The sequence below is a fragment of the Aquarana catesbeiana genome, linkage group LG02 (genome assembly GCF_042186555.1).
Source record: "Aquarana catesbeiana isolate 2022-GZ linkage group LG02, ASM4218655v1, whole genome shotgun sequence".
NCBI lineage: Eukaryota > Metazoa > Chordata > Amphibia > Anura > Ranidae > Aquarana > Aquarana catesbeiana.
This window is the reverse complement of record NC_133325.1, coordinates 309,199,093-309,223,415: the sequence shown is the minus strand read 5'-3', so window position 1 is coordinate 309,223,415 and position 24,323 is coordinate 309,199,093. Positions and strand designations below refer to the sequence as shown.

The window sequence follows — 24,323 nt, the reverse complement described above, 5'->3', positions numbered from 1 at the left end:
AAGTTGCACTTCTGTTTGTCAAAAAGCAATATTTTTGTTTGTTTATGAAACTTGATATTATTTATAAAGACGTTATATATCACAACGACTAAATCTGTGTCTGTAGTGCATGTTCAAACCTTAAAGCGGGGTTCCGACTAAAAAAAAAAAAAATTTAAAGTCAGCAGCTACAAATACTGCAGCTGCTGACTTTTAATAAATAGAACACTTACCTGTCCCAGGGTCCAGCGATGCGGGGGGAACGAAGCCCCACTCGTCTCCCCCTCCTCTCTCTGCGGTGCCAGCATTGTCATTGTGGGCGCGCACGCACTGCGCATGCACAAGCCACGCTGTGACTGGCCGGGCAATCATCTGGGACCTGTGACATGTCTGAGATGATTGCCGAGAGGGAGGGGGAGAGGTGAACTTACTTCCAGCACCTCGGTGCCCCGGGAGGAAGTGGGACTTGGAACCCTCTAAAAAGAGGGTTTCTGTTCCCCCCCTCCCAAATGTGGCATGTCAGGGGGTCACCTTCCCTTAAAGCGGAAGTTCCATTTTTGGGTGGAACTCCGCTTTAATACCATAAATAACATATTGGATTTTTACTCCAGAATACATAATTAGTTTGGAATTTCTAGAGAAAGGTTTAAATAATGCATTACAATTTAACTAAACCCATTAGATTTTAGTTTACTAAAATACGACTAAAACTAAAATTCATTTTAGTCAAAAGACTGACTAAAACTAAAATCGAAATCTGAAGTAAAAAATTAACCACTTCCGGACCACTCATCGCACATATATTGCAGCAGGGCAACCCCGCTGCGCGAAACTACATACCTGAACGTCGTTTCGTGCATGAGATATTGTGGGGGCGCACGAGCTCCCGCGGGCTCAATGTCTGCCTATGTAAACAGGGCAAATCCCCGTTCTGACAGGGGACAACATTGAGATCTGCTGTTCCTAGTAAACAGGAACAGTGATCTGTGTGTTGTCCCAGTGAGCCCAGCCCACACAGTTAGAACACACAGAGGGAACACAGTTAACCCTTTGATCACCCCTAGTGTTAACCCCCTTTCCTACCAGTGTCATTTATACATTGATCAGTGCATTTTTTTTTAGCGCTGATCACTGTATTGGTGTCACTGGTCCCCTAAAAGTGTCACTTAGGGTCAGATTTGTCTGCCACAATGTCGCAGTCCGGCAAAAAAAAATAAAAATAATCGCAGATCACCATCATTACCAGTAAAAACAATAAAAAATTAAAAGTCCATAATCTATCCTCTGTGACTATGTTGTAGAAGCTATAACTTTTGTGCCAATTGTGATTTTCTTTACCAAATATATGTATAAGAATCCATATTAGCCTTTTTTTTTTTTTTTTTTTTTAATATGTATTATAGCAGAAAGTAAATACTATTTTGAAAAAAAAAAATTTTTTTTTTTTTTTTTTTTAATAGTGCAAGAAAAAAAAAAAAAAAAAAAAAAAAAAAAAAAAAACGCAGAGGTGATCAAGCACCACCAAAAGAAAGTTCTATTTGTGGGGAAAAAAGTACATCAATTTTGTTTGGGTACAACGTCGCATGACCACGCAATTGTCAGTTAAAGCGACGCAGTGCTGCATCGCAAAAAATGGCCTGGTCATTAAGGGGATAAAACCTTCCGGGGGTAAAGAGGTTAACACTGGTTTCAGGAAAACTTTCCAGAAGTGATTCACGCTGATAGCAGAGAAAGGAGGAAGCAGACAGGAAGGACACTTAGTGCTCTGGATTGAGACAAGTACACACTATACAGGAATATGCTTTGTTCATATTTCATATCTGAGGTTTCCAACCACATTAAATCTTTTCTTAAAGGTTTTTTTTAACACATATAATACAAAGAATGCCAGCCCCTCAATGATATCATGGCGTAGCACACCATCTGTCTTTTAGAAAAACGAGTGCTGTAAATACTGATTTGGAGTTGTCTTCAGGCCGGTCACATGACTTGCGGACGCTGTACAGCTCCGATGGATACTGCAGGAGGGGCCCTGATCCCCCTCCGACGTCAGGCAGGGAGATTACATGGCCGCTCAGCCTCTCTTGTAGTAGCCTTGGAAACTGGCCAAGAGTCAAGTTGCCGGCCTGAACACAGTCTCTACAAATGATTGTGAGCTAGTGGGACCAGCTTTCAATCATGTGACCACTGTGACAGTCAAAGTGGTTATGTGATAGGCTGGTCCTTCTCACCCCCTGGATGTAAAGATCCTATAAAGGGATGCTGGGGCTGTTGAGAAAGGGGTCAATAAGCTAGCACTTAATTTCCAGTTAACATACTAGTAACAGAGCCATTTTAAGGAAACCCTTAGCATAACTTTCACCTTGCCCATTCAGGACAAAGTGACAGTGTTTCTGCAGAGGGCCACCCCTGACCCAATGATACATACCTTACCTGCACTCCCCCAAATTCCTCTCCATAGCCACAGCCACTGCCAAAAGCTGGTCCTTCTAGATATGGAGGAATGGCCTTCTCCTGGGTTAAAGTCCTAAGAACTGTCAGCCAATCACTAAGCCTGAGCACTGTCATGTGACATAAGAGAGTCACATTACTGCTCCCCCTAACATGAGCCAACGGGGGGGGGGGGGGGGGGATTCTAATACTTGATAGCAAGCTGTGGCAGAGGAAGGAGTGGCAGGGCAACACGGGGGGGGGGGGGACCTTCGCAATGACACTGTCATCCGAATTGGCAAGATGACAGCATCTCTAAACTCTTTCAGGGCCAGTTCACACCACATGCAATCCAGTGTGTTTTTTTCCTGCATCAAAAATGCATGGAAAGTAGGTAATATGGTCTCCAATAACACAGTTCACACCAGTGTGATCAGTTCCAGAAAAAAAAAAAAAAAAAAGTAGAACATGCTGAATTTTTCCTGCACTGGAACACGGTAAAATGCATCAAATGCACCGGACCCCAGTACAGTGAAGGAAAAAAAAAAAAAAAAAAAAAACGCATCAAAACAAAAATGCAACGGAATAGATCAAAAATGTGCATGCAGAAACACATCTGGAGTGCGTTTTTGTGGTGTGAACTGGTCCTCAATTAGAACCTATACACAATCAACCTATACACAACACAATCAATCGGTGCTGCTCTACATTGCACCGCAACACAAATAAATGATCAGCTCAGCATCAACCTTTGTACTCCATGATGCATAGTGAATACATGCAGTAATTCAAAGCTGCCAATGAGAAATCTGTTTTAGTTGTCTCTTCGCCTCTAAACTGAAAATCTCAGATCTCTTTGGTAGTGTGAATGATTCCACTGTTAGCGGAGCCCTCATTTCAGTCTAAGGTACGCATTCAAAACCCTCTATTGTCCCGAGATGATAAACAGTGACAACATTAAAGTGGAGGTCCGCCCACCGCTGAAAAAAATGAAAAGCCGGCAGCTACACATACTGCAGCTGCTGACTTTTAATAATCAGAAACTTACCTGCCTTGGAGTCCAGCAATGTCGGCACCGCAGCTGATGTTTCCATCAAGGGAACCTGGTAGTGAAGCATTTCAGCTTGGCGCCGAGTCCCTACTGCGCATGCGCGAGGCACCCGCTGCGCTCTTCTACTGGCCTGGCAGCGGGGGGAAGGGGGAAGGAGGAGGGAGCCGTTCGATGATGTCAACAGCCGCGGACACTCCCGGAAGTAGGGACAGGGGTGGGCGAATACCTGTCAAATACAGGTATCCGCCCCCCCCCCAAAAAGGTGCCAAAAGTGGCACTGGAGGAAGCGATAAGACAAATGAGCGGAAGTTCCACTTTTGGGTGGAACTCAGCTTTAAGTACAGAAAGAGGAATTTCTGTATGACCAAACACTTGAGTGTACTCGCTCCCACTTCCCGCTCAGTTCGTCGCAGCAAAGTGAGCTGGAAGTTCGCCCTCCTTCCCCCGCAGTCGGCCCAATCACAAAGCACTGCGCAGTAGGAAACCGGCTCTGATGCCGCAAGGTGTCACTGCCAGTTTTACTTAGTCAAGATGGCGGCGCCATCACCTGAGAGCCAATTCAAAAATCGGACACTGCTGATGTCTGGACAGGTAGGTGCCCTAATAGTACAAGACTCAATTTGGGGGGGGGGGGCTGGAACTCCTCTAGCTAAAACTAGAATCCGATTGGCTGGCGTGTTTCTTTGTAAATGCTCAATGTATTTAGAACATGTTCTCATCACACCGTGATCAGGCAGCCCATGACAGTTCACTTACACCCACCAGGGATAATTCTTTACAACTACTTTATCTTTATATTAGCATTGCAATGATGTTATCTGAAGAGTGGATGAAACGTTTGGTGCAATAGAAAGGAGTTTGGCAGTGACAATAGTACATTTGTTATAAGAAGGCTCCAAGAGATATATATATATATGAGGGGCTGAGGATTGGGATCCAAGTGAGGGCCAGTCACTGCAGATGAGGCCTATGAGAGTTGTCCCCGCCCCCTCGTATCCCTCCTCCCCCTCAGGGCCCTGTCTGACCTGTGTCCCCCGGGACTGTTCTCCGGGCTGCTGCAGGGGCTGTGTCTCCTGTCCTCGGGCTCCGGGACTCCCTCTCTCTCCTGCCGCCTCCTCTGGTCCGGGGAACTCATGCGAGAACCCGGCACAATCCAGCAAGCACACAACTAGTCCAGCAAGGCGGGCCCCCGGGCCATCCACACATCCAGGCTGCACCGATCTCCTATATGAATGAGTGCGGCACGGGGCAGACTTCTTACTACAAGGTGTCACACGGACAGCAGCCTCGTTGGAGGAGAGGGTACACTCAGCTACAGCCGTGCGGGGCCTCACGACCTGTCAAACGGGAGGAGAACGAGAGCTGGCCGCTTCTTTCTGTTCTTGTCTTGTCACCCCGAGCCCAGCTCCGCCATCTTGCTACAAAACTCGGACCTCGGGCAGCGCAAACTAGGAGGACCGACGGGGAGGGCGGGGGTATCCCAGCGTGCAATGCGCCACTCTACCATAGACTTCTCTCCCCCGCTACACCACACCAGCCGCTGCTGCCGACCAGAACAGGCAGCGGAAGTGTAGAGCGACCTGTCTCTATGGTTTGGGTTGGGTGCAGACGGAGCATGCGCAGAAAGAAACATTGGGAGGCGATGGGAGCTGATGGGTATGACAGCTTACCCTAAACCGTCCCCCTGTGGATGACGTTCAATGAGAATGCTGTTGGCGAGGTGTTGGGGTTGCTAGGAAGCCTGATAATAAGGCTCGCTGTAGCCTTTCATTGGCTTGTATGGAACATGGAGGAGTTTACACCACGTCTTCTTCCAGTACTTATATACCCAGCAAGAGGGCTTGTTATTCATTGCAAATAAGCAGGTTGTAATATCATACTACACTGGGATTTACACACCGGGGAGGGATTCTATATCATCTAGAGCCATTACTCATAGAAAACAATCAGCTTGTAGGCTGGTAGAGTTTAAAAGCTGGGGAGTTTAGTTTCAATTGTGTTTCCCGATTCTTTTCTTGGTGGGTAAGGAAGAGCTCCGGCGTGTTCGCACAGCCCACGTGCAGAGCCCGCCAAGAAGTCTGCGCTGCGCTAATCACAGGCAGTGAGACATTTCCCGATCTCTGCAGTCGCGCATCAGGAAAATGTCTCACTGCCTGTGATTAGCGCTGTGCTGTGCCGACTTCCTGGCAGGCTCTGCACGTGGGCTGTGCGAACACGCCAGAGCTCATCCCTATTGGTGGGCTTTGCTGGGTCCGATCCACTGGTTAAGTGTATAAGAACTAGATCACGACCACGATATAGCCAAATGACGGCTACAGCACAGTCGCACATTTCCCATAAATCGCACATGAAGCACACTCTGCGATGGCCGTGTCCTCAGGACATAGCTGATCACAGATCGGGGTAAAGAGCCAATCACAGCAGCTCTTTACCACGTGATCATCTATGTCCAATCACAACTGACTATGATGTAAACACAAGTCCGTTATCGGCATTCTTTTCCTCACAGCGTGAGGAGAGCTGGTAACTGGCTTGTGTGAAAGGGACATGTACACTGATAAGCAGAGCACTGATTATCAGTGTCCTGCTTATCAGTGCAGCCCCAACAGTGCCGACAATCAGTGGCATATCTCAGTGCCACCTTACCAGTGCCCATCAGTGCAGTGCCACCTCGCCAATGCCCATCAGTGCCACCTCACGAGTACCTATCAGTGCAGCCTATCAGTGATGTGGTGGTGGTAGAGATTTTGAAATCCATATTTATATCAAGGAGCTCCAAGGGAACCATTGCAAGGACTCTAATTAAATTGCCATGCCCCATTGGATGTGTGTGTGTGTGTATATATATATATATGTGTGTGTATGTAGGTAGATGTTTTTACAGGAAGATGATATATATATATATATATATATATATATATATATAGTTTGTGATATCATGATAAAATAAGGGCCCAGCTTACCTTTTAAAAATACTTGTTCTCCTGTCTCGTGGGAACTATTGAATGTCTCCAGGTGTTAATTGAATTCCTTTTGTTTTACAACTACAGGTAGTCTTTGCAGACATCCAGGCTCCATCTCACCAGGGGCCGTTGACATGCAAATGTCAGAACTGTTTGGGCTGGGGATCAAAGGGGTTGTTCATTAAGTCATAGGCTTGGAGGCACCATAACCTTAAGCCCGGGTTCACACCTATGCGAATTAGATGTGCATTTCCGCACATCTAATTCGCATAGCAGGAGAATGTGACTGGCTCCCTATGGAGCCGGTTCACATATCTCCGGGGCGGCTGAGGAGCGCACTGCACAAAAACGCTGTGCATATTTGGCTCCATTTCAGGGCTGAATTCAGGCATAGAATCGTCCCTGATTCATCCCTGATACGGGGAACGGGGACGCACAGCGCTCCTGTGTGATCTGCAGCCCGTTGTAGTGTGAACCCGGGCTAAAACCTGAGCATGAACATTTAGGAAGCTTCAGAGGTAGCCAATCAGAATTTGAGGCAACTCCTAACCAATGAACATTAGGCTTCAGAGGTAGCCAATCAGAATTTGATGCAACTCTGAACCAATAAACGTGTTGCATCTGTTGATTGGTGGAGAATGAATATAAAATAGGGGGAGAGCTATCTGTTCGACTCCAGACCATCGAGACGTTAGGATGTCTGTGTTAAGGATTCCCTTATATCTTCTTACTTTTTCCCTAACCTTTTCTATCCTAGGATTTGTCTTAAAATATTGATAGCCGGTGTATGCCCATTGTAACCATGTCTGAGTTTGGCCTAAATTATCTTTGTAGTCTGTATGAATAAATGTAATTTTTTATCTTTCTGCATCGTTATCTTTCGTTTTTTTTCCTATATAGACAAAGGTTTAATCACTTATTTTATGTATCGTTAATCAGTTAAGTGAGATATAAACATTGCCAACACAGTGACACCTCACCAGTGCCCATCAGTGCAGCCTATCAGTGCCACCCCGCCAGTGCTCATAAGTGCAGCCTCATTAGCGCACATCAGTGAGAGAGAAAAAAATCTGCAAAATTTTATAACAAAACTATGAAAAACTTCTTTTTCTTTTTAAAATTTAGCAAAAAAGAAAAAACACAGAGGTGATTAAATACCACCAAAAGAAAGCTCTATTTGTGTGAAAAATAAAAATGATAAAAATTTCATATGGATACAGTGTTGCACGATCAAGCAATTGACATTCAAAGAGTGATAGCGCTGAAAGCTGAAAATTGGTCTGGGCAGGAAGAGGGTAAAAGTGCCCAGTAGGCAAGTGGATAAAAGGGACAGTGGTCTATACTCAAGGGCTCATGCACACACAAGAAGCTGTTATGCCGCGTACACACGAGCGGACTTTACGGCAGACTTTGCTCGGCTCACTTTTCGCCGCACTTTGTCCGCCAGGTGCGCCGGACTTTAAAACGGGCGGACTTGCCCACACACGACCGGACTTTCCGGCGGGCTAAGTCCGCCCGTCTTTCCGACGGACTTTCGCCGGAGTTACGGCGGACTTTCAGAATGAACGGACTTGCCCACACATGGGCAAGTCCGTTCATTTTGAACGTGACTCAGGTGCGATGGGACTAGAAAAGGAAGTCAATCTTTTATCGGCGAGATTGACACCTTGCGAGCCCCGCCGCGGGTCATACCAGGCCCTTAGGTCTAGTATGGATTTTAAAGGGAAGCCCCCCTACGCCGACAAACGGCGTGGGGTCCTCCCTAAAATCCATACCAGACCCCGATCCAAGCACGCAGCCCGGCCGGTCAGGAAAGGGGGTGGGGACGAGCGAGCGCCCCCCCTCCTGAACCGTACCAGGCCGCATGCCCTCAACATGGGGGGGTGCCTTGGGGGAGGGGGGCCCCCCCACCCCAAAGCACCTTGTCCCCATGTTGATAAGGACAAGGGCCGGGGGCTGCGGGCGGGGGCTTATCGGAATCCGGGAGCCCCCTCACCGAGTGGTGTTGACCACGCCCCCTAAAATGTCACAGTCCCAGCATGCCCAGGGACTGTGACATCATAAGGGGGCGGGGTCTCTGCCTATATAAGTCACAACGGAGCCCTCAGAGAGAAGTCCAGCCGGAGAGAGCGTCGTGTCAACATCTGGAGAAGAGAAGAGGGAAGAAGCCCAGAAGTCCTGACCTCCGCTGGCAAGAGAGCGGCCTGAAGACAGCGGAGGAGCCGGCCGAAGAACTGGAACACCGGGAGAAGAAGAACCGGAGGGACACCTGAAGCCGGAGGAAGACCCCCCCGGAGCTGTTTAATAAATTATTTTAAAAACCTGTGTAGTGTGTTTTATTGACACTTTTTCCCTAGGTGAATGGGTAGGGGTACCATGTACCCCATACTCATTCAAGTAGGGTGGGGGGCCGGGATCTGGGGGCCCTCTTATTATAGGGGGATCCTGGATTCCGATAAGCCCCCGCCCGCAGACCCCGACAACCAACGGGCAGGGTTGTCGGGAAGAGGCCCTTGTCCTCATCAACATGGGGACAAGGTGCTTTGGGGTGGGGGGGCCGCAGGACGCCCCCCTCCTCCAAAGCACCCACCCCCCATGTTGAGGGCATGCGGCCTGGTATGGCTCAGGAGGGGGGGGGGGGCGCTCGCTCGTCCCGACCCCCTTTCCTGACCGGCCGGGCTGCGTGCTAGGATAAGGATCTGGTATGGATTTCGGGGGGGACCCCCACTGCGTTTTTTCGGCGTAGGGGGTTCCCCTTAAAATCCATACCAGACCTGAGGGCCTGGTATGCCCCTGGAGGGGAACCCATGCCGTTTTTTTATTTAAAAAATGAGTTACCTCTCAAGATTCATACCAAACACAGTGCCTGGCATTGGCGGGGATCCAAGTAGGATCCCCGCACCAGTGTGAACCCGGCTCGCAAGGTGTCAATCTCGCCAATAAAAGTGGCGAGATTGACTCAAGGGTGGTGGTAAAGAGCTGAAAAACCACGTGAAAGTTGGCTGGAAAAGTCCTGTCGTCTGTATGCAAGACAAACTTCTGGCCAACTCCCTTTGTACAAAAATCCAAGGGAAAGTCCTATCGTGTGTATGGGGCTTTAGGGAGAGCAGCCTTTGAAGACAGACCTTTATTGCTGTGTGTCTAAACTGCAAGTCGGATGAGATCGTCTTTGAAACACTCCTTTTCTAATCCAGCATTGCCTATGCCCTCTCAAAATCAATGCACAGCACAGGAAGTATATTTTAAGCAATATATGGCCCTTTCACCCATTCTTCTCCCAGGATCAATGTGGCTCTATCACATGCAATGAGACTACATGTGAGCCTTCAGGTGTTGCCCCCTTATGTTTACAGCACCGTTGGTGAGAGATGGAGCTTCCCTCTTTCCTTGTGTGAAGGACTGAGAGACAGTGCTCATGTCGCCAGTTCTGCTTATAGACTACAGGAGATTTGAAAGACTGGTCAAGAGCCAGGGTGAAGGAACTATACATTTTGGTAAATTGACAGCTCAGCACACATGCACTTCTCCACTGACCACCACTAAATCCACACATTTCACTGACTAGCACTGCAGGGATGCACTTCACTGACTGGAAGTTTCCTTTTAGATGCACTAGCAAATAAATCAAGATTTCGAGTGTACAGTGGTGTACTCTGCACCAGCCTAACCAATGCACTTATGGTTGTGCAAGCTCTATTCTTCACAGTTGGCGAGAAACCTTGCACTTGCACAGTACAGAAATGCTGTACGCTGGCCGGAGGGTTACCACGTTTTGGTCCAAGGACAACCAAATGGGTTGGGGGGATATGTTGGAGCATGGTTACATGAGTGTGAAATAGTCATAATCAGCATGTTTAAAGCCTAACTAAAAAATGATCCTTTCCAGTGGGACTTTGCCTGCACTGCAAGGGTTAATTGCTTGTTTAGGTTTAGGGAAACAATAAAGAGAGATTTACTTACTCAATCCTCCTCTTTTCTCCACAGCTGGGCCGTTCCCTGCATCCCCACGCTCTACTGGCCTTGGGTCCTGATGTCGTCAAGACTAGAGCAGGATCCATAGCCCTGCACTGGATGTGAGGATGTTAAAGGACAGTTCACTGCCTGATTGTGGGGGAGTACCTCCTATCAGGGAGAGGAGGATCAGGTAAGTAAAGCTGTTTCTCCTCTTTCCTAGACAAAACAAGCCAAAAGGGCTTGTTTTATACTACCATTATTACAATCAAACTTTCCGGCATCTGGAATTAATTTGATTTATAAATGTTATTTTACAATTTGTCCCTTTTGTGACACTAAATTTAGGTTTTTGGTACAAAGCGTTTTAATACTGTACTAAAAAAAATAAATAAATGCAAAATGTAAAAAATGAAGAAGGGGGTGTACACAATGCACATCCTATAATTAAAGAGGCAATATATGTTTCTTTCCAATGGTCTGTCTGTGTGTCTGTGAAATACCACCTCCTTGCCTCTCCCCAGCTGCAGCAGGTATTCAACACTTCTGGGTGTGTCATCAATACAGGACATACAAGTTGGCAGGAGGAATTGCAGTGTATGGATGGATTACCAGGTATTCAACACACTTGAAGTGTTAAATTCCTGCATAGACAGAAAAGAAGCAAAGGGGTAGTGTTTCGCCACATAGGCTGCAGAAAAGTTAAAGTAGAACTATAGACAAAAGGTTATAACCCCTATCAGTTTTTTTATAGTCATCTGTGTCCCATTGGGTAGGTTTACCTTCTCTTCCTGCCCCATAACCACAACAGGAAGTTAGAGGAAATTCCCGCAAATTTAGTGAATCCCTTGGCCCACCCCCCCCCCCCCAGGTCACCAGAACTAGTGTCCCCAGTGGAAGGTTTTGCCGCTTATACTTTTCTGGGGATAACTGTCAGGAGCATGTAGTGCTCCTACTCCATCACAGCTGCTGGTCTCATTCCAGCATTCTGGTTTTGGCTGTGATACATTCTCCCTGTCTTTCTGTCCACCTGTAAGGTAAATGATGTAGCTAGTATCTGGGTAGAGATCAAACCTGATTTAAACCAGCCAAGTCTGCAGTCTCATGCTTCTGATAGCGTCTGTAACACGTGCTCCAAGCTCCCTGTCTATCTACCCTCTATTGTTTGGATTCCCCTGTTTTATGTCTTCGGATAGGAACTTGGACTATTCTCTGAACTCTGCCTGCCTTTTTGACTACATAATGACCCTGACTATTCTGAACCTTGCCTGCTTTGTACCTGGACTGCCTCTCTGCCAACTGCAAGTACCTATTTGCTGTGCACAGTTTGCGCATGCCCTGGTGTGGTGGACAGGCACTATAGCATTGTGTATAAGACCTGGGAGCAACCGAGTACCAGTAGGCCTGCTTACTTTAATGGAAAGGGGGCTTCTATAGGTGAAGAACACAGAAGCTAGCTAAATTGCCTGGCCTCCTGCACTAGGGATAAGCGTGATTTTCTTTTATTTTCACTTTTAATGATAATTTAATGATAATGGTAAACAGGAATAATAGAGAGAGTGAATCTCCCAAACTAGCACAACCATTTGCCTTTAGTTATACTTTAGGCATATTGCCTTTTTTTTTTTTTTTTAACAGGGTGTGCATTGTGTACAAGTGCCGACAGGGCCACTTTAACAAGATGCAAATTTTTGGTATATAAAATCTTTTTTTCCCCATACACAATCTACACATATAATGTATTCATAAATGAAGAGAAGGACTGGGCTGTCAGATTAACAGCCCAGCCCTGCAGATTAAACTGTGAGAGAACATTTCTCCCAGTGTAATCAGCAGAGCTCTGCTGTTACGTGGATGACTGCGCCCTGCGCTTTATGTATCAGAAGCCATGTTAATGTCCCCCATACAGAGCTGGAAGGCTTCACGCTGACAGAGCTCCAGTGATTACATTGGGAGTGCTGCACAGTATAGATACCGTATTTATCGGCGTATAACACGCGCCGGCGTATAACACGCACCCCAATTTAGGAGGGAATTTTAAGGAAAAAAAACTTTTAGGAGGGAAGTTGAAGGGAAAAAAACTTACATTTAAATGCCCATCATTGCAGCCTTCTCAGTGCAGCCTTGCCCCAGTGCAGCCATGTCAGTGCAGCCTTGTCAGTGCTGCCTTGTCAGTGCAGCCTTGTCAGTGCAGCCATGTCAGTGCAGCCATGTCAGTGCAGCCATGTCAGTGCAGCCATGTCAGTGCAGCCTTCCCCAGTGCAGCCTTGTCAGTGCAGACTTCCCCAGTGCAGCCTTGTCAGTGCAGCCTTCCCCAGTGCAGACTTCCCCAGTGCAGCCTTGTCAGTGCAGCCTTCCCCAGTGCAGACTTCCCCAGTGCAGCCTTGTCAGTGCAGACTTCCCCAGTGCAGACTTCCCCAGTGCAGCCTTCCCCAGTGCAGCCTTGTCAGTGCAGTCTTCCCCAGTGCAGCCTTCCCCAGTGCAGCCTTCCCCAGTGCAGCCTTGCCCCATTGCAGCCGTCGATCCCCTGTCCCTGCCATATTGGGCTTCAAAATCGCCGACCGCGATTTGAAAATGGCGCCGCCGGCGCCGAAATACACAGAGCCGGTCCTCGGCTCTTTCCGGCGGTTCTCGTTCATTTTCGGCTCCACTCGTAGTCCCGAGCGGAGCTATCCGAACCTAGCCGAGTAGGTTCGGATAGCTCCGCTCGGGACTACGAGTGGAGCCGAAAATGAACGAGAGCCGCCGGAAAGAGCCGAGGACCGGCTCTGTGTATTTCGGCGCCGGCGGCGCCATTTTCAAATCGCGGTCGGCGATTTTGAAGTTTTGACACCACGGGATCGCAGGGGATCGGCGTATAACACGCACCTGCGACTTTCCCCTGATTTTAAGGGGAAAAAAGTGCGTGTTATACGCCGATAAATACGGTATTTCTTTATCGTACATCACGGAACACAGAGCCACAGTATTTACTATTTGGGTTATATAGACACCTTTAGGTGATGGACACTGGCACACCCTAGACAGGAAGTTTAGCTCCCTATATAACCCCTCCCCTTACTGGGAGTACCTCAGTTTTCTCGCCAGTATCTTAGGTGTTGGTCATGAGTAAAGAAGTGCTGTGCTGAGCTCCGCTGGAGAAATCTTTGCTAGGGAAAGCCATGCAACCAGATCTATTCAAAGTGTCTTTTCCAGGCCGAATTGAATGGTACCCGGGCCTCGTGTCGGAAGAAATGAGGTTCTGCCTGTAACGCTTCTCTTTTTAGAGAGCTGGACCCTGGGATACAGTGTTTGGTTTTCTCAGCCATATTTCCGGGCGGGGTGCTTTACGGGCCCAGGAGTGTGGATCCCCCGATAACAAGGGGCCCCAGTTCCTGAAGGTTTTTTAACGGAGTCCACCATGAGTGGTGAAGATGGGGTCTGTCTGGTTTACCGCAGAACCCTGCAGCCGGATAAGAGAAGGGAGATTCCTAAAGAATATTTCTAATTCTTGTGGGTTTTCTCCTTTAAGTAAATATTGCTATGCCTAAAGTCACCACCGGGGGCTGTCAAGAGCACATACCTGATTCCATGCTCGTCAGTCTCGCTCTGGGTCACAAGCTGCACGCTTTCTCCGAGCCAAAGCTCCAGGCATACTTTCTAACTGTCCCGGATTTCCTGGGACATTCCCGGGACTTAGACGCCATTCCCGAATTTGTGGCGTCCCGGTAAATGTCCCGAGAAATCCGGTTCTTCACGATTTCGCCGCCGCCGCTAGAGTTCCGCGGCCGGCGGAGACATTGTCTCCGCCGGCCTCCATTTTACTGAAGTTTAGGAAGACTGCTGGGGGGGGGGCTAGACAGAGCTCCTGCGTCGCCGCCCACCCTCCGCCCCGCTCCGCCTCGTCCCGCCTCGTCCCGCCTACCCCCGCCCCGCTCTGCCTCGCCCCGCTTACCCTCCGCCCGCTGCCAGTCTGATATGGAAAGGGGCGGGGGTTCTAGCCATGCGGAGGACACCTCTGAGGCTGAGGTGGGGGGGCGCACCGCTGTGGAACTCCTGATGTGAGGGGGGGCTCCACTGGGGACACCTGATGCAAGGGGGGCTCCACTGGGGACACCTGATATGAGGGGGGGGTCCGCCAGGGACACCTGATGTGAGGGGGGCTCCACCGGGGATACCAAATGTGAGGGGGGGCTCCACCAGGGACATCTAATATGAGGGGGGCTCCACCGGGGACACCTGATGTGAGGGGGAGCTCCGCCGGGGACACCTGATGTGAGGGGGGGCTCCACCGGGGACACCTGATGTAAGGGGGAGCTCCGGGGACACCTGATGTAAGGGGGAGCTCCACCGGGGACACCTGATGTGAGGGGCGCCTCCACCGGGGACACCTGATGTGAGGGGGGCTCCGCCGGGGACACCTGATGTGAGGGGGGGCTCCGCCGGGGACTCCTGGTGTGAGGGGGTGCTCCGCCGGGGACTCCTGGTGTGAGGGGGGGCTCCGCCGGGGACTCCTGGTGTGAGGGGGTGACTCCGCTGGGGGCACCTGATGCAAGGACGGACTCTGCTGGGACATCTGACGCAAGGACGGACGGCTGGTGGCAGGCGACGTGGCTAGTGACACGCTCAGGGATCCCACTGATTCTGCATTATGGTGAGTTGAATGATTTCATTTTATATTAATAATAGAAATAATGCACTTCAATCATCCTGACACCATAACAACCATGGTGCCGGGATGATTGAAGTGCTAACACCAGGTGTTTGGAGTATCTTTATCTGCTGATTGTTAAACTTTCTAGAATACATGCATTTTTATTGTGTAGGATCTGGGGCTGCTGTCCCGTCATTTCCCTCTCCCCCTCTCCCCCTTTCCCCCTCTCCCCCTTTCCCCCTCTCCCCCTCTCCCCCTCTCCATCCCTTATTCATCTCAGACTCTAACCACACCCTCTTGAGCCACGCCCATTTAAGCCACTTCCACTCTGTCGCGTAAACCACGCCCATTTTTCGCTGCGGCTCGCTTGTATATTTTTCTTAGGCCGCGCCTACAAACGAATGCCCCGCCCCCCTAATTATTGTACGGCTCCGCCTACAGCCACAAAAGTGTCCCACACTTTTTTTTTACAATGTTGGCAACTATGTCCAGGTAGGATGTGGGAAGGGGTTTTTTTTCCTCTTCAGGAATGTCCCCCCACAGCTTCTTTCCAGGCTAAGAGGACATGGGTTAGTGGCAGTATCCCGCTGCTGCCGCCATTACGACAGCTCTCCATCCACCAGCCCTCCTTCTCTCCTCCGCCCTAGCCCCCTCCATGTGCGATCCGGTCGGATCGGGGCCCCCCCTCTTGTGGGAAAACGAGATGAGGGGGGGCGGAAGGGGTGGTCGGAGGAGGGGGGCGGGGCATCAACGCGGCTATGCATAGCTATAAAGGTGCACTTTTTTCAGGTGCATACAGCTAAAGGAGGGACACAGAGCAGATAGATGGCATGTGAGTGTGGGTGACACAGGCATTCCCAGGCATGTTTACTTAGCATCAGACTGAGCCTTGATAGCAGTGGCAGGTGCTGGACTATTTTTCTCAGCAGTGGGTGCATTTCTGGTAGTATCTCTGCATTTGTGCTTAGCACTATGGGCAGAAGGGGAGGTACAAATACCCCGAAAAATAGGAGCTCAAAGGGATCACCATCAGGCTCTGAGGACCTCCCCCCTCTGCAAAGCCATCTCTCCTTGAAAGACCTAGGGAGGCTGGTCAGAGTGAGCCATCGGGGTTAGGGGCTGCAACTGCTTCTGGCATTTCAGCCCCTGTATATATTACTCAGGAGGTTTTTTCCTCAGCCATGAATGGACTGGAGGAAAGATTAACGGCCTTAATCGCATCTTCACAAAGTGGAGGAAAACGCATTAGGTCCCCTTCTACCAACCAGGACCCTCAAACGGAGGAATTCTGGGAAAGGGAAGATGAATCCCCCTCAGAGGACCGGGAAGAGACTGATGACTCCTCTCCCGAGGAATCAAGTGGGGAAGGACCCTCTTCAGCTTCACAGGCTGAGAAATTGCTGGTGCATTCTCTTACTGAAATGGTCCTCTCCAAATTTACCCGTAACTGAGTCGGTTGAAAAGCCCACTTCTTGTTTGGGTTCACTGAAGCATCCTCCAGTTGTGCATGCTTTTCCTGTTCATTCTTTGCTGGAAAAGCTTATATATTCTGAGTGGGATCACCCAGATAAGCATTTTTTCCCTCCTAAAAAGTTTTCAACACTGTATCCCATGGAGGAAAAATTTACAAAGATGTGGGGTATACCAGCAATTGACGCTGCTCTATCCTCTGTAAATAAAAGTTTGACTTGTCCTGTTGACAACGCTCAAATGCTTAGGGATCCAGCCAATAAAAAGTTGGAATTCCTGTTAAAAAAACATTTTTTTATTGGCAGGTTCAGTAGCTCAACCTGCAGTGGCAGCAATTGGGGTGTGTCAATCCTTGAGAGACCACTTAAAACAGGTGCTCAAGATTTTCCCTGAACAGCAGGCCCAGGAGTCAGCCGAGCTGCCAGCGGCTTTGTGTTTTGCAATTGACGCAATCAAATACAACCTTCAGACCTCACGCTTTACGCTTGGGTTGGTGCATATGCATAGAATCTTATGGTTGAAAAATTGGTCAGCCGAAGCGCCATGCAAAAAACTCTTGGCTGGTTTTCCTTTCCACGGTGTAAGGCTATTTGGGGGCAATTTGGACAATTATATCCAAAAGATTTCAAGTTGGAAAAGTACCCTTTTGCCAGTTAAGAAAAGGAGTAAACGTCCCACATTTAAACGGGCTCTTTCTCCAGTGCCAGGGGCATCAGCCTCCAGGCAGTCGCGACGGCCTCCACCCTCAGGTTCAAGAGGTAAAACTCAGAGTCAACCCCAGGGACAAAAGAAGTCCTGGGGAAGGAAAACTACAAGACAGAACGCTAAAGCCTCTTTATGAAGGGGCGCCCCCGCTCGTTGGAGTGGGGGGGAAGACTGCTACAGTTCTCAAAGGTCTGGCAGGAGGATTTTCAGGACAGATGGGTGGTCTCCACAATAACATTAGGTTACAAACTAGAGTTCCGAGAATTCCCATCTCCTCGTTTCCTCAGATCAAATGTTCCAAAAGACCCAGAGAAAAAGAAGTCTCTCCTTAAAGCGTTAGAACTTCTGGCATCAATCGACATCAAGGATGCATACCTGCATGCACCTATTTTCCCCGCTCATCAGAAATATCTGCGTTTCGAAGTGGAAAAACTTAATTTTCAGTTTGTAGCTCTGCTTTTCGCTCTAGCTACTGCACCTTGGGTGTTTACAAAGGTCCTGGCCCCTCCTCTGGCCAGATTAAGGACCCAGGGTATAGCGATTATAGCTTACCTAGACGATCTGCTCCTAATAGACCGGTCGGTAGCCCGCTTAAACCAAAGCTTGGTCACCACAGTCCACTACCTGGAATACCTAGGTTGGGTCCTCAACCTAGAGAAGTCTTCTTTAAAGCCAGTAAGAAGACTAGAGTACTTGGGTCTGGTTATACATACAACCCAGAAGAGGGTGTTTTTACCCCAGGCAAAAATCAGCGCCATAAAAAAGCTGTTTCAGGTAGTCAGGGCAAAGAAAGGTCCTTCTATTCACATTTGTATGAGGTTGCTGGGAAAGATGGTGGCTTCATTCGAAGCGGTTCCCTTTGCTCAGTTTCATTCGAGACTGCTGCAAAACAGTATCCTATCTGCCTGGAACCAGAAAGTCCAGGCGCTAGATTTTCTGATGCATTTGTCGCCTATAGTGCGTCAGAGCCTCAGTTGGTGGTTGATACCCGAGAATCTGCGGAAAGGGAAATCCTTCTTACCAGTTACCTGGAAGGTGGTAACAATAGATGCCAGCCTTTCAGGTTGGGGAGCAGTCCTGAAAGAGATGACTGTCCAAGGGAAATGGTCCAGAACCGAGAGGACCTTACCCATCAACATTTTAGAGATTCGGGCAGTGTACCTAGCCCGGAAGGCCTGGATATTCAGGTTGCAGGGTTGTCCTCCTCAGGATCCAATCTGACAATGCAACAGCAGTGGCTTATATCAATCACCAAGGGGACACCAGAAGTCGTGCAGCCCAGGGAGAGGTAAACCAGATCTTAACCTGGGCAGAAAGGCATGTGCCGTGCTTATCGGCAATCTTCATTCCAGAGGTAGAGAATTGGCAGGCGGACTACTTAAGTCGCCAGCAGTTGTTCCCAGGGGAATCGTCTCTTCACCTTGACATATTCCTGGCTATATGCCAAAGATGGCGGATCCCGGACCTAGATCTGTTTGTGTCCATGTTCAACAACAAGATCGACAACTTTGTGTCAAGAACAAGGGATCCACTTGCATGCGGGACAGATGCATTGGTGACCCCATGGGATCAGTTTTCACTGATTTATGCATTCCCTCCTATTCTGCTGCTACCACGACTTCAAGCAGGAAAAGAAGTCGGTGGTTCTTGTGGCCCCAGTGTGGCCCAGAAGATCTTGGTATGCAGAAATAGTAAAGTTGGCTGTAGGAGCCCCATGGACCCTACCACCACATCCAGACCTGCTATCGCAGGGACCAGTGTTCCATCCTACCTTACAAACGCTAAATTTAATGGTTTGGCTATTGAAATCCACATTCTGAAGAATTGCGTGCTTTCAGGCTCAATGATATCTACCTTGATTAATGCAAGGAAGCCAGTTTCCAGACTCATTTATTATAGAGTCTCGAAGGCATATGTTTCCTGGTGTGAATCCAGGGGTTGGCATCCCAGAAAGTATGTCATAGGTAGAATCCTTGCTTTTTTGCAAATTGAGTTAGAGATGAAGCTGGCCTTGAGTATTATCAAGGGCCAGGTCTCGGCCTTATCGGTATTGTTTCAACGTCCGCTTGCTTGGCATTCTTTGGTTCGAAGCTTTATAGAGGGAGTAACGCGGCTTAATCCACCGATTAGAGCACCCCTGAACCCTTGGGATTTGAATTTAATTCTGTCGGCATTACAGAAACAGCCTTTTGAACCGATACGACATATTCCCTTGGTCCTTTTGACAAGGAAGCTAGTTTTTCTGGTAGCCATTTCTTCTGCAAGAAGGGTATCAGAATTGGCAGCTCTTTCGTGTAAAGGGCCATATTTAATCATTCACAAGGATAGAGTTGTATTGCTTCCTCATCCTAGGTTTCTACCGAAGGTGGTTTCGGGTTTTCATCTAAACCAGGATATTGTTTTACCTTCATTTTTTCAGGAACCCTGTTCTGCGGAAGACTGCTCAGGTTCGGAAAACGGATGTTTTGTTTGTGTTGCCTGAAGGTCCTAGAAAAGGACAGGCAGCGTCGAAATCTACTATTGCTAAGTGGATTTGGCTTGTAATTATTCAAGCGTATGGTTTGAAGAGGAAAGTTCCACCTTTTCAAATCAAAGCGCACTCCACCAGGGCTGTTAGTGCTTCATGGGCAGTGCATCACCAGGCTTCTATGGCTCAAATCTGCAAGGCCGCAACTTGGTCTTCAGTCCATACATTCACCAGATTCTATCAGGTGGATGTAAGAAGGCATGAGGATATCGCCTTTGGGCGCAGTGTGCTGCAGACAGCAGTATAGATCCTCAGGTCTGATTGCACCCTACTTTTGTTTGTGTCTCCATCCCCTCGGATAGAGCATTGCTCTGGGACATCCCATACAGAAAATACTGTGGCTCTGTGTCCTGTGATGTACGATAAAGAAAATAGGATTTTTATAACAGCTTACCTATAAAATCCTTTTCTTGGAGTACATCATGGGACACAGAGGTCCCTCCCCTCTTCTAATACACGTATATTGCTTTGCTACAAAACTGAGGTACTCCCAGTAAGGGGAGGGGTTATATAGGGAGCTAAACTTCCTGTCTAGGGTGTGCCAGTGTCCATCACCTAAAGGTGCCTATATAACCCATAACGTAAATACTGTGGCTCTGTGTCCCGTGATGTACTCCAAGAAAAGGATTTTACATGTAAGCTAAAAATCCTATTTTTCCTCTTGCACACCAAACTGCAAAGCTCTTTATTCTTGTATGATCATATAAAAAAGCAACGTTTTGGAACGCAGCGACACTTACTCAAGTATGCGCACAGTATAGGACATGGTCAGGCAATGCAGAAGAAGCCCCAGCTGCTTCCTTCGCCAACACAGCACGCAAAATGGGTGTCTCTGATTCCTATGCCTTGGCATGGGAATGACAATATAGTATCCTTAATGACATTGCTGGGTATGTTATACTTGCAAAGTCGTACAAACATCCGTTGATCCTGCCAGTGAAGTCCACATAATGCAGTTTCCTGTGATGATGACCTGTATTCAAAGCAGCACTGTCACTCTCTTGTACTACATTGGGATAAAAGATATTGCAGGGGGAGTGACAATCAGCAATTTCACTGCTGTTTTACATGCCTGTAGCTTATTAATCAACACTTGGCCACACCTAGGCCAGCCCACTGCCTCTGCTGCTAAAACCCCTCAATAAATAATAATAATAATAATTAAAAAAAAAATCCCTCAATTGTTTTTGTGTGCTTACTCCCCCTCTCTCTCTCACCCCCCCCACTCACTCCCCGCCTCTCTCTCTCACCCCCCTCTTGCTCTTACCCCCTCTCTCTCTCTCTCTCTCTCTCTCTCTCTCTCACTCTCCCTCTCTCTCTCTCTACCCCTCTCCTTCTTACTCCCCCTCTCTCTCTCACCCCCTCTCTCTCTCCCCTCTCACTCTCTCTCACCCCCCCTCTTCCCTCTTAGGCCCCTTTCACACTGGGGCGTTAGGGGGCATCGGCCGCAAAACAGCGCTATTTTTAGCGCTGTTTTACTGCGGTATTCGGCCGCTAGCGGTGCGGTTTTAACCCCCCGCTGGCGGCCGAAAAAGGGTTAAAACCCCTCGTATAGCGCGGCTATAGCCGCGGTATTACCGCGGTATAGCCGCGCTGTCCCATTGATTTCAATGGGCAGGAGCGGTTTAGGAGCGGTGAATACACCGCTCCTTCACCGCTCCAAAGATGCGGCATGCAGGAGATTTTTTCTTCTCCTGCCAGCGCATCGCTTCAGTGTGAAAGCCCTCGGGGTTTCACACTGAACAAACAGCGGAGGCTGTTTAGGGGCGGTTTGCAGGCGCTATTTTTAGAGCAATAACACCTGCAAACCGCCCCAGTGTGAAAGGGGCCTTACTCTCTCTCACCCCCCTCTCTCTCTCCCACCTCTCTCACTCTCCCCTCTCACTCACTCTTCCTCCTCCCCCCTATCACTCTCTCTCACCCCCCTCTCTTACTCTCCCCTCTCGCCTCCCTCACACCTCCCCCTCTCTTCCCCATCTCTCTCACTCCCATCTCACTCTCTTCATCCCCTCTCTCATCAACCCTCTCTCTCACCTCCCTCTCACCCCTCTCGTCAACCCTCTCACTCTTCCCTGTCACTCTCACTAACCTCCCTCTCTCTCCCCTGTCACTCTCCCACACCTCCCTCTCTCTCTCTCCCCCTCTCTCTCACCCCCCTCTCTCGTCAACCCTCTCTTGCATTCTCCCCCTCTCTCTCCCCCCTCTCTCTCACTCTCCCCTCTCACACTCTCTCTCTCTCCCCTCTCTCTCACTATCCCCTCTCTCTCACCCCTCTCACCCCCCACTCTCACTCCCCTCCTCTCTCTCACTCCCTCTCTCTACCCCTCTCTCTCTCTCAACCCCTCTCTCCCTCCCTCTCCTCTCACTCTCTCTCTCCCTCTCTCTCTCTCTCTCTCCCCCTCTCTCTCCCCCCTCTCTCTCCCCTCTCTCTCTCCACCCTCTCTCACTCTCCCCTCTCACTCCCTCACACCTCCCTCTCCTCTCTCCCCCTCTCACTCGCTCTTCCCCCTCCCCCTACCACTCTCTCTCACCCACTCTCTTACTCTCACCTCCCTCTCTCTCCCCTCACTCCCTCACACCTCCCTCTCTCTCTCCCCCTCTCTCACTCTCCCCTCTCACTATCTCTCACCCCTCTTTCATCAACCCTCTCTCTCACTCTCCCCTCTCACCCCCCCCTCTCTCGTCAACCCTCTCAATCTTCCCTCTCACTCACCTCCCTCTGTCTCCCTTCTTACTCTCCCACACCTCCCTCTCTCTCCCCTCTCACTCCCTCACACCTCCCTCTCTCTCTCCCCCTCTCACTCACTCTCCCTCTCACTTCTCTCACCCCCTCTCTCATCAACCCTCTCTCTCACTCTCCCCTCTCACCCCCCCTCTCTCGTCAACCCTCTCAATCTTCCCTCTCACTCACCTCCCTCTGTCTCCCTTCTTACTCTCCCACACTCCCTCTCTCTCTCCCCTCTCACTCTCTCCCCCCTCTCTCTCACTCTCCCCTCTCACACTCTCTCTCCCCTCTCTCTCACTATCTCCCTCTCTCTCACCCCCTCTCTCTCCCCCTCTCACCCCCCTCTCGTCCCCCTCTCTCTCTCACTCTCCCCTCTCTCCCCCCTCTCTCTCACTCTCCCCTTGCACTCTCTCTTACCCCCTCTCTCCCCTATCACTCTCTCTCACCCCCCTCTTTCACTCTCCCCTCTCACTCTCTCTCACCTCCCCCCCCTCTCTCTCTCCCCTCTCACTCTCTCTCCCCTCTCACTCTCTCTCTCCCCCTCTCTCTCACTCTCACTCTCTCACCCCTCTCTCTCTCCCCCTATCATTCACTTTCACCCACCTCTCGCTCTCCCCTCTCACTATCTCACCTCACTCTCTCTCTCACTCTCCCCTCTCATTCTCTTTCATCCCTCTCTCTCCCCTCTCTCGTCCCCTCTCCCTCACCACCTCTCTCATCAACCCTCTCTCCCCTCTCACCCCCCCTCTCTCACTCTTCCCCCCTCTCACGCTCTCTCCCCCCTCTCTCACCCCCTCTCTCTCCCCTCTCACTCTCACCCCCTTTCTCGTCCCCTCTCTCTTTCCCCTCTCACTCTCTCTCCCCCTCTCCCCTCTCACTCTCTCTCCCCCTCTCCCCTCTCACTCTCTCACCCCCTCTCTCTCACTCTCTCTCCCCCTCTCTCTCACTCTTCCCCCCCTCACGCTCTCTCCCCCTTCTCTCACCCCCTCTCTCTCCCCTCTCACTCTCACCCCCTTTCTCGTCCCCTCTCTCTCTCCCCTCTCACTCTCTCTCGCCCTCTCCCCTCTCACTCTCTCTCCCCCTCTCCCCTCTCACTCCCTCTCCCCCTCTCCCCTCTCACTCTCTCTCATCCCCTCTCTCTCACTCTGCCCTCTCACTCTCTCTCATCCCCCTCTCTCGTCCCCTCTCTCTCACTCTCCCCTTTCACTCTCTCTCACCCCCCTCTCTCGTCCTCTCTTTCTCTCACATTGTCACACACTTGTGCATCACATAGTAACTGGATTAAAACAATCATACAAAAACCTTTCAATGTACTTTAAAGTGATTGTTACCCCCCCCCCCCCCCCCCAAAAAATGATGCTCCTGTGCCTTTAAAGAACAAGCTGTAGCATAATGCTTTTGCTTTTAAATTGCCCCTTTCTATCTTCTACAATACCTGGCTGAGCCTGCCTGAGCTATGAAAGCATGGTCAGAATATGTGCCTCCATCATTGCAGCTCTCCCCTGTGCGTCTCTCTCTATTTCCCCCTCCCTCTCCCTGTCAGTTCCATAGTCAGAATTAAAGTGATTGTGAAGGTTGGTTTTTTAAAATAACAAACATGTTACTTACCTGCTCTGTGCAAGGGTATTGCATAGAGCAGCCCTGATCCTCCTCTTCTGGGGTCCCCCGGCAGCACCCCTCCTCACAGAGCCGCTTTCCATGGGGCACCAGTGCGGGAGCACTTACGAGTACCGCTGCTGCATCCATTGACACAGACAGCAGGACTCGTCCCCGGCCTACGCTCTCGTGTCACTGGATTTGATTGACAGCAGCTGGAGCCAATGGCTCATAGTTGCCAACAGTCCCGATTTTCCTGGGACAATCCCGATTTTGGGACCCTCGTCCCAATT

At 49.6% G+C, this 24,323-nt stretch overlaps 1 protein-coding gene across 1 annotated transcript in view; it reads right to left on the bottom strand.

Moving 5' to 3' along the window:
- The window catches only part of UBE3A (ubiquitin protein ligase E3A), a 79,685-nt gene extending 74,661 nt beyond the window's left edge, over positions 1 to 5,024 (bottom strand). Inside the window, exon 1 of the mRNA XM_073614653.1 lies at positions 4,486 to 5,024. Within this exon, the coding sequence (XP_073470754.1) occupies positions 4,486 to 4,595 (110 nt within the window). The 5' untranslated portion in view covers positions 4,596 to 5,024. The remainder of the gene's footprint in view (positions 1 to 4,485) is intronic.
- Positions 5,025 to 24,323: the final 19,299 nt, after the last annotated feature.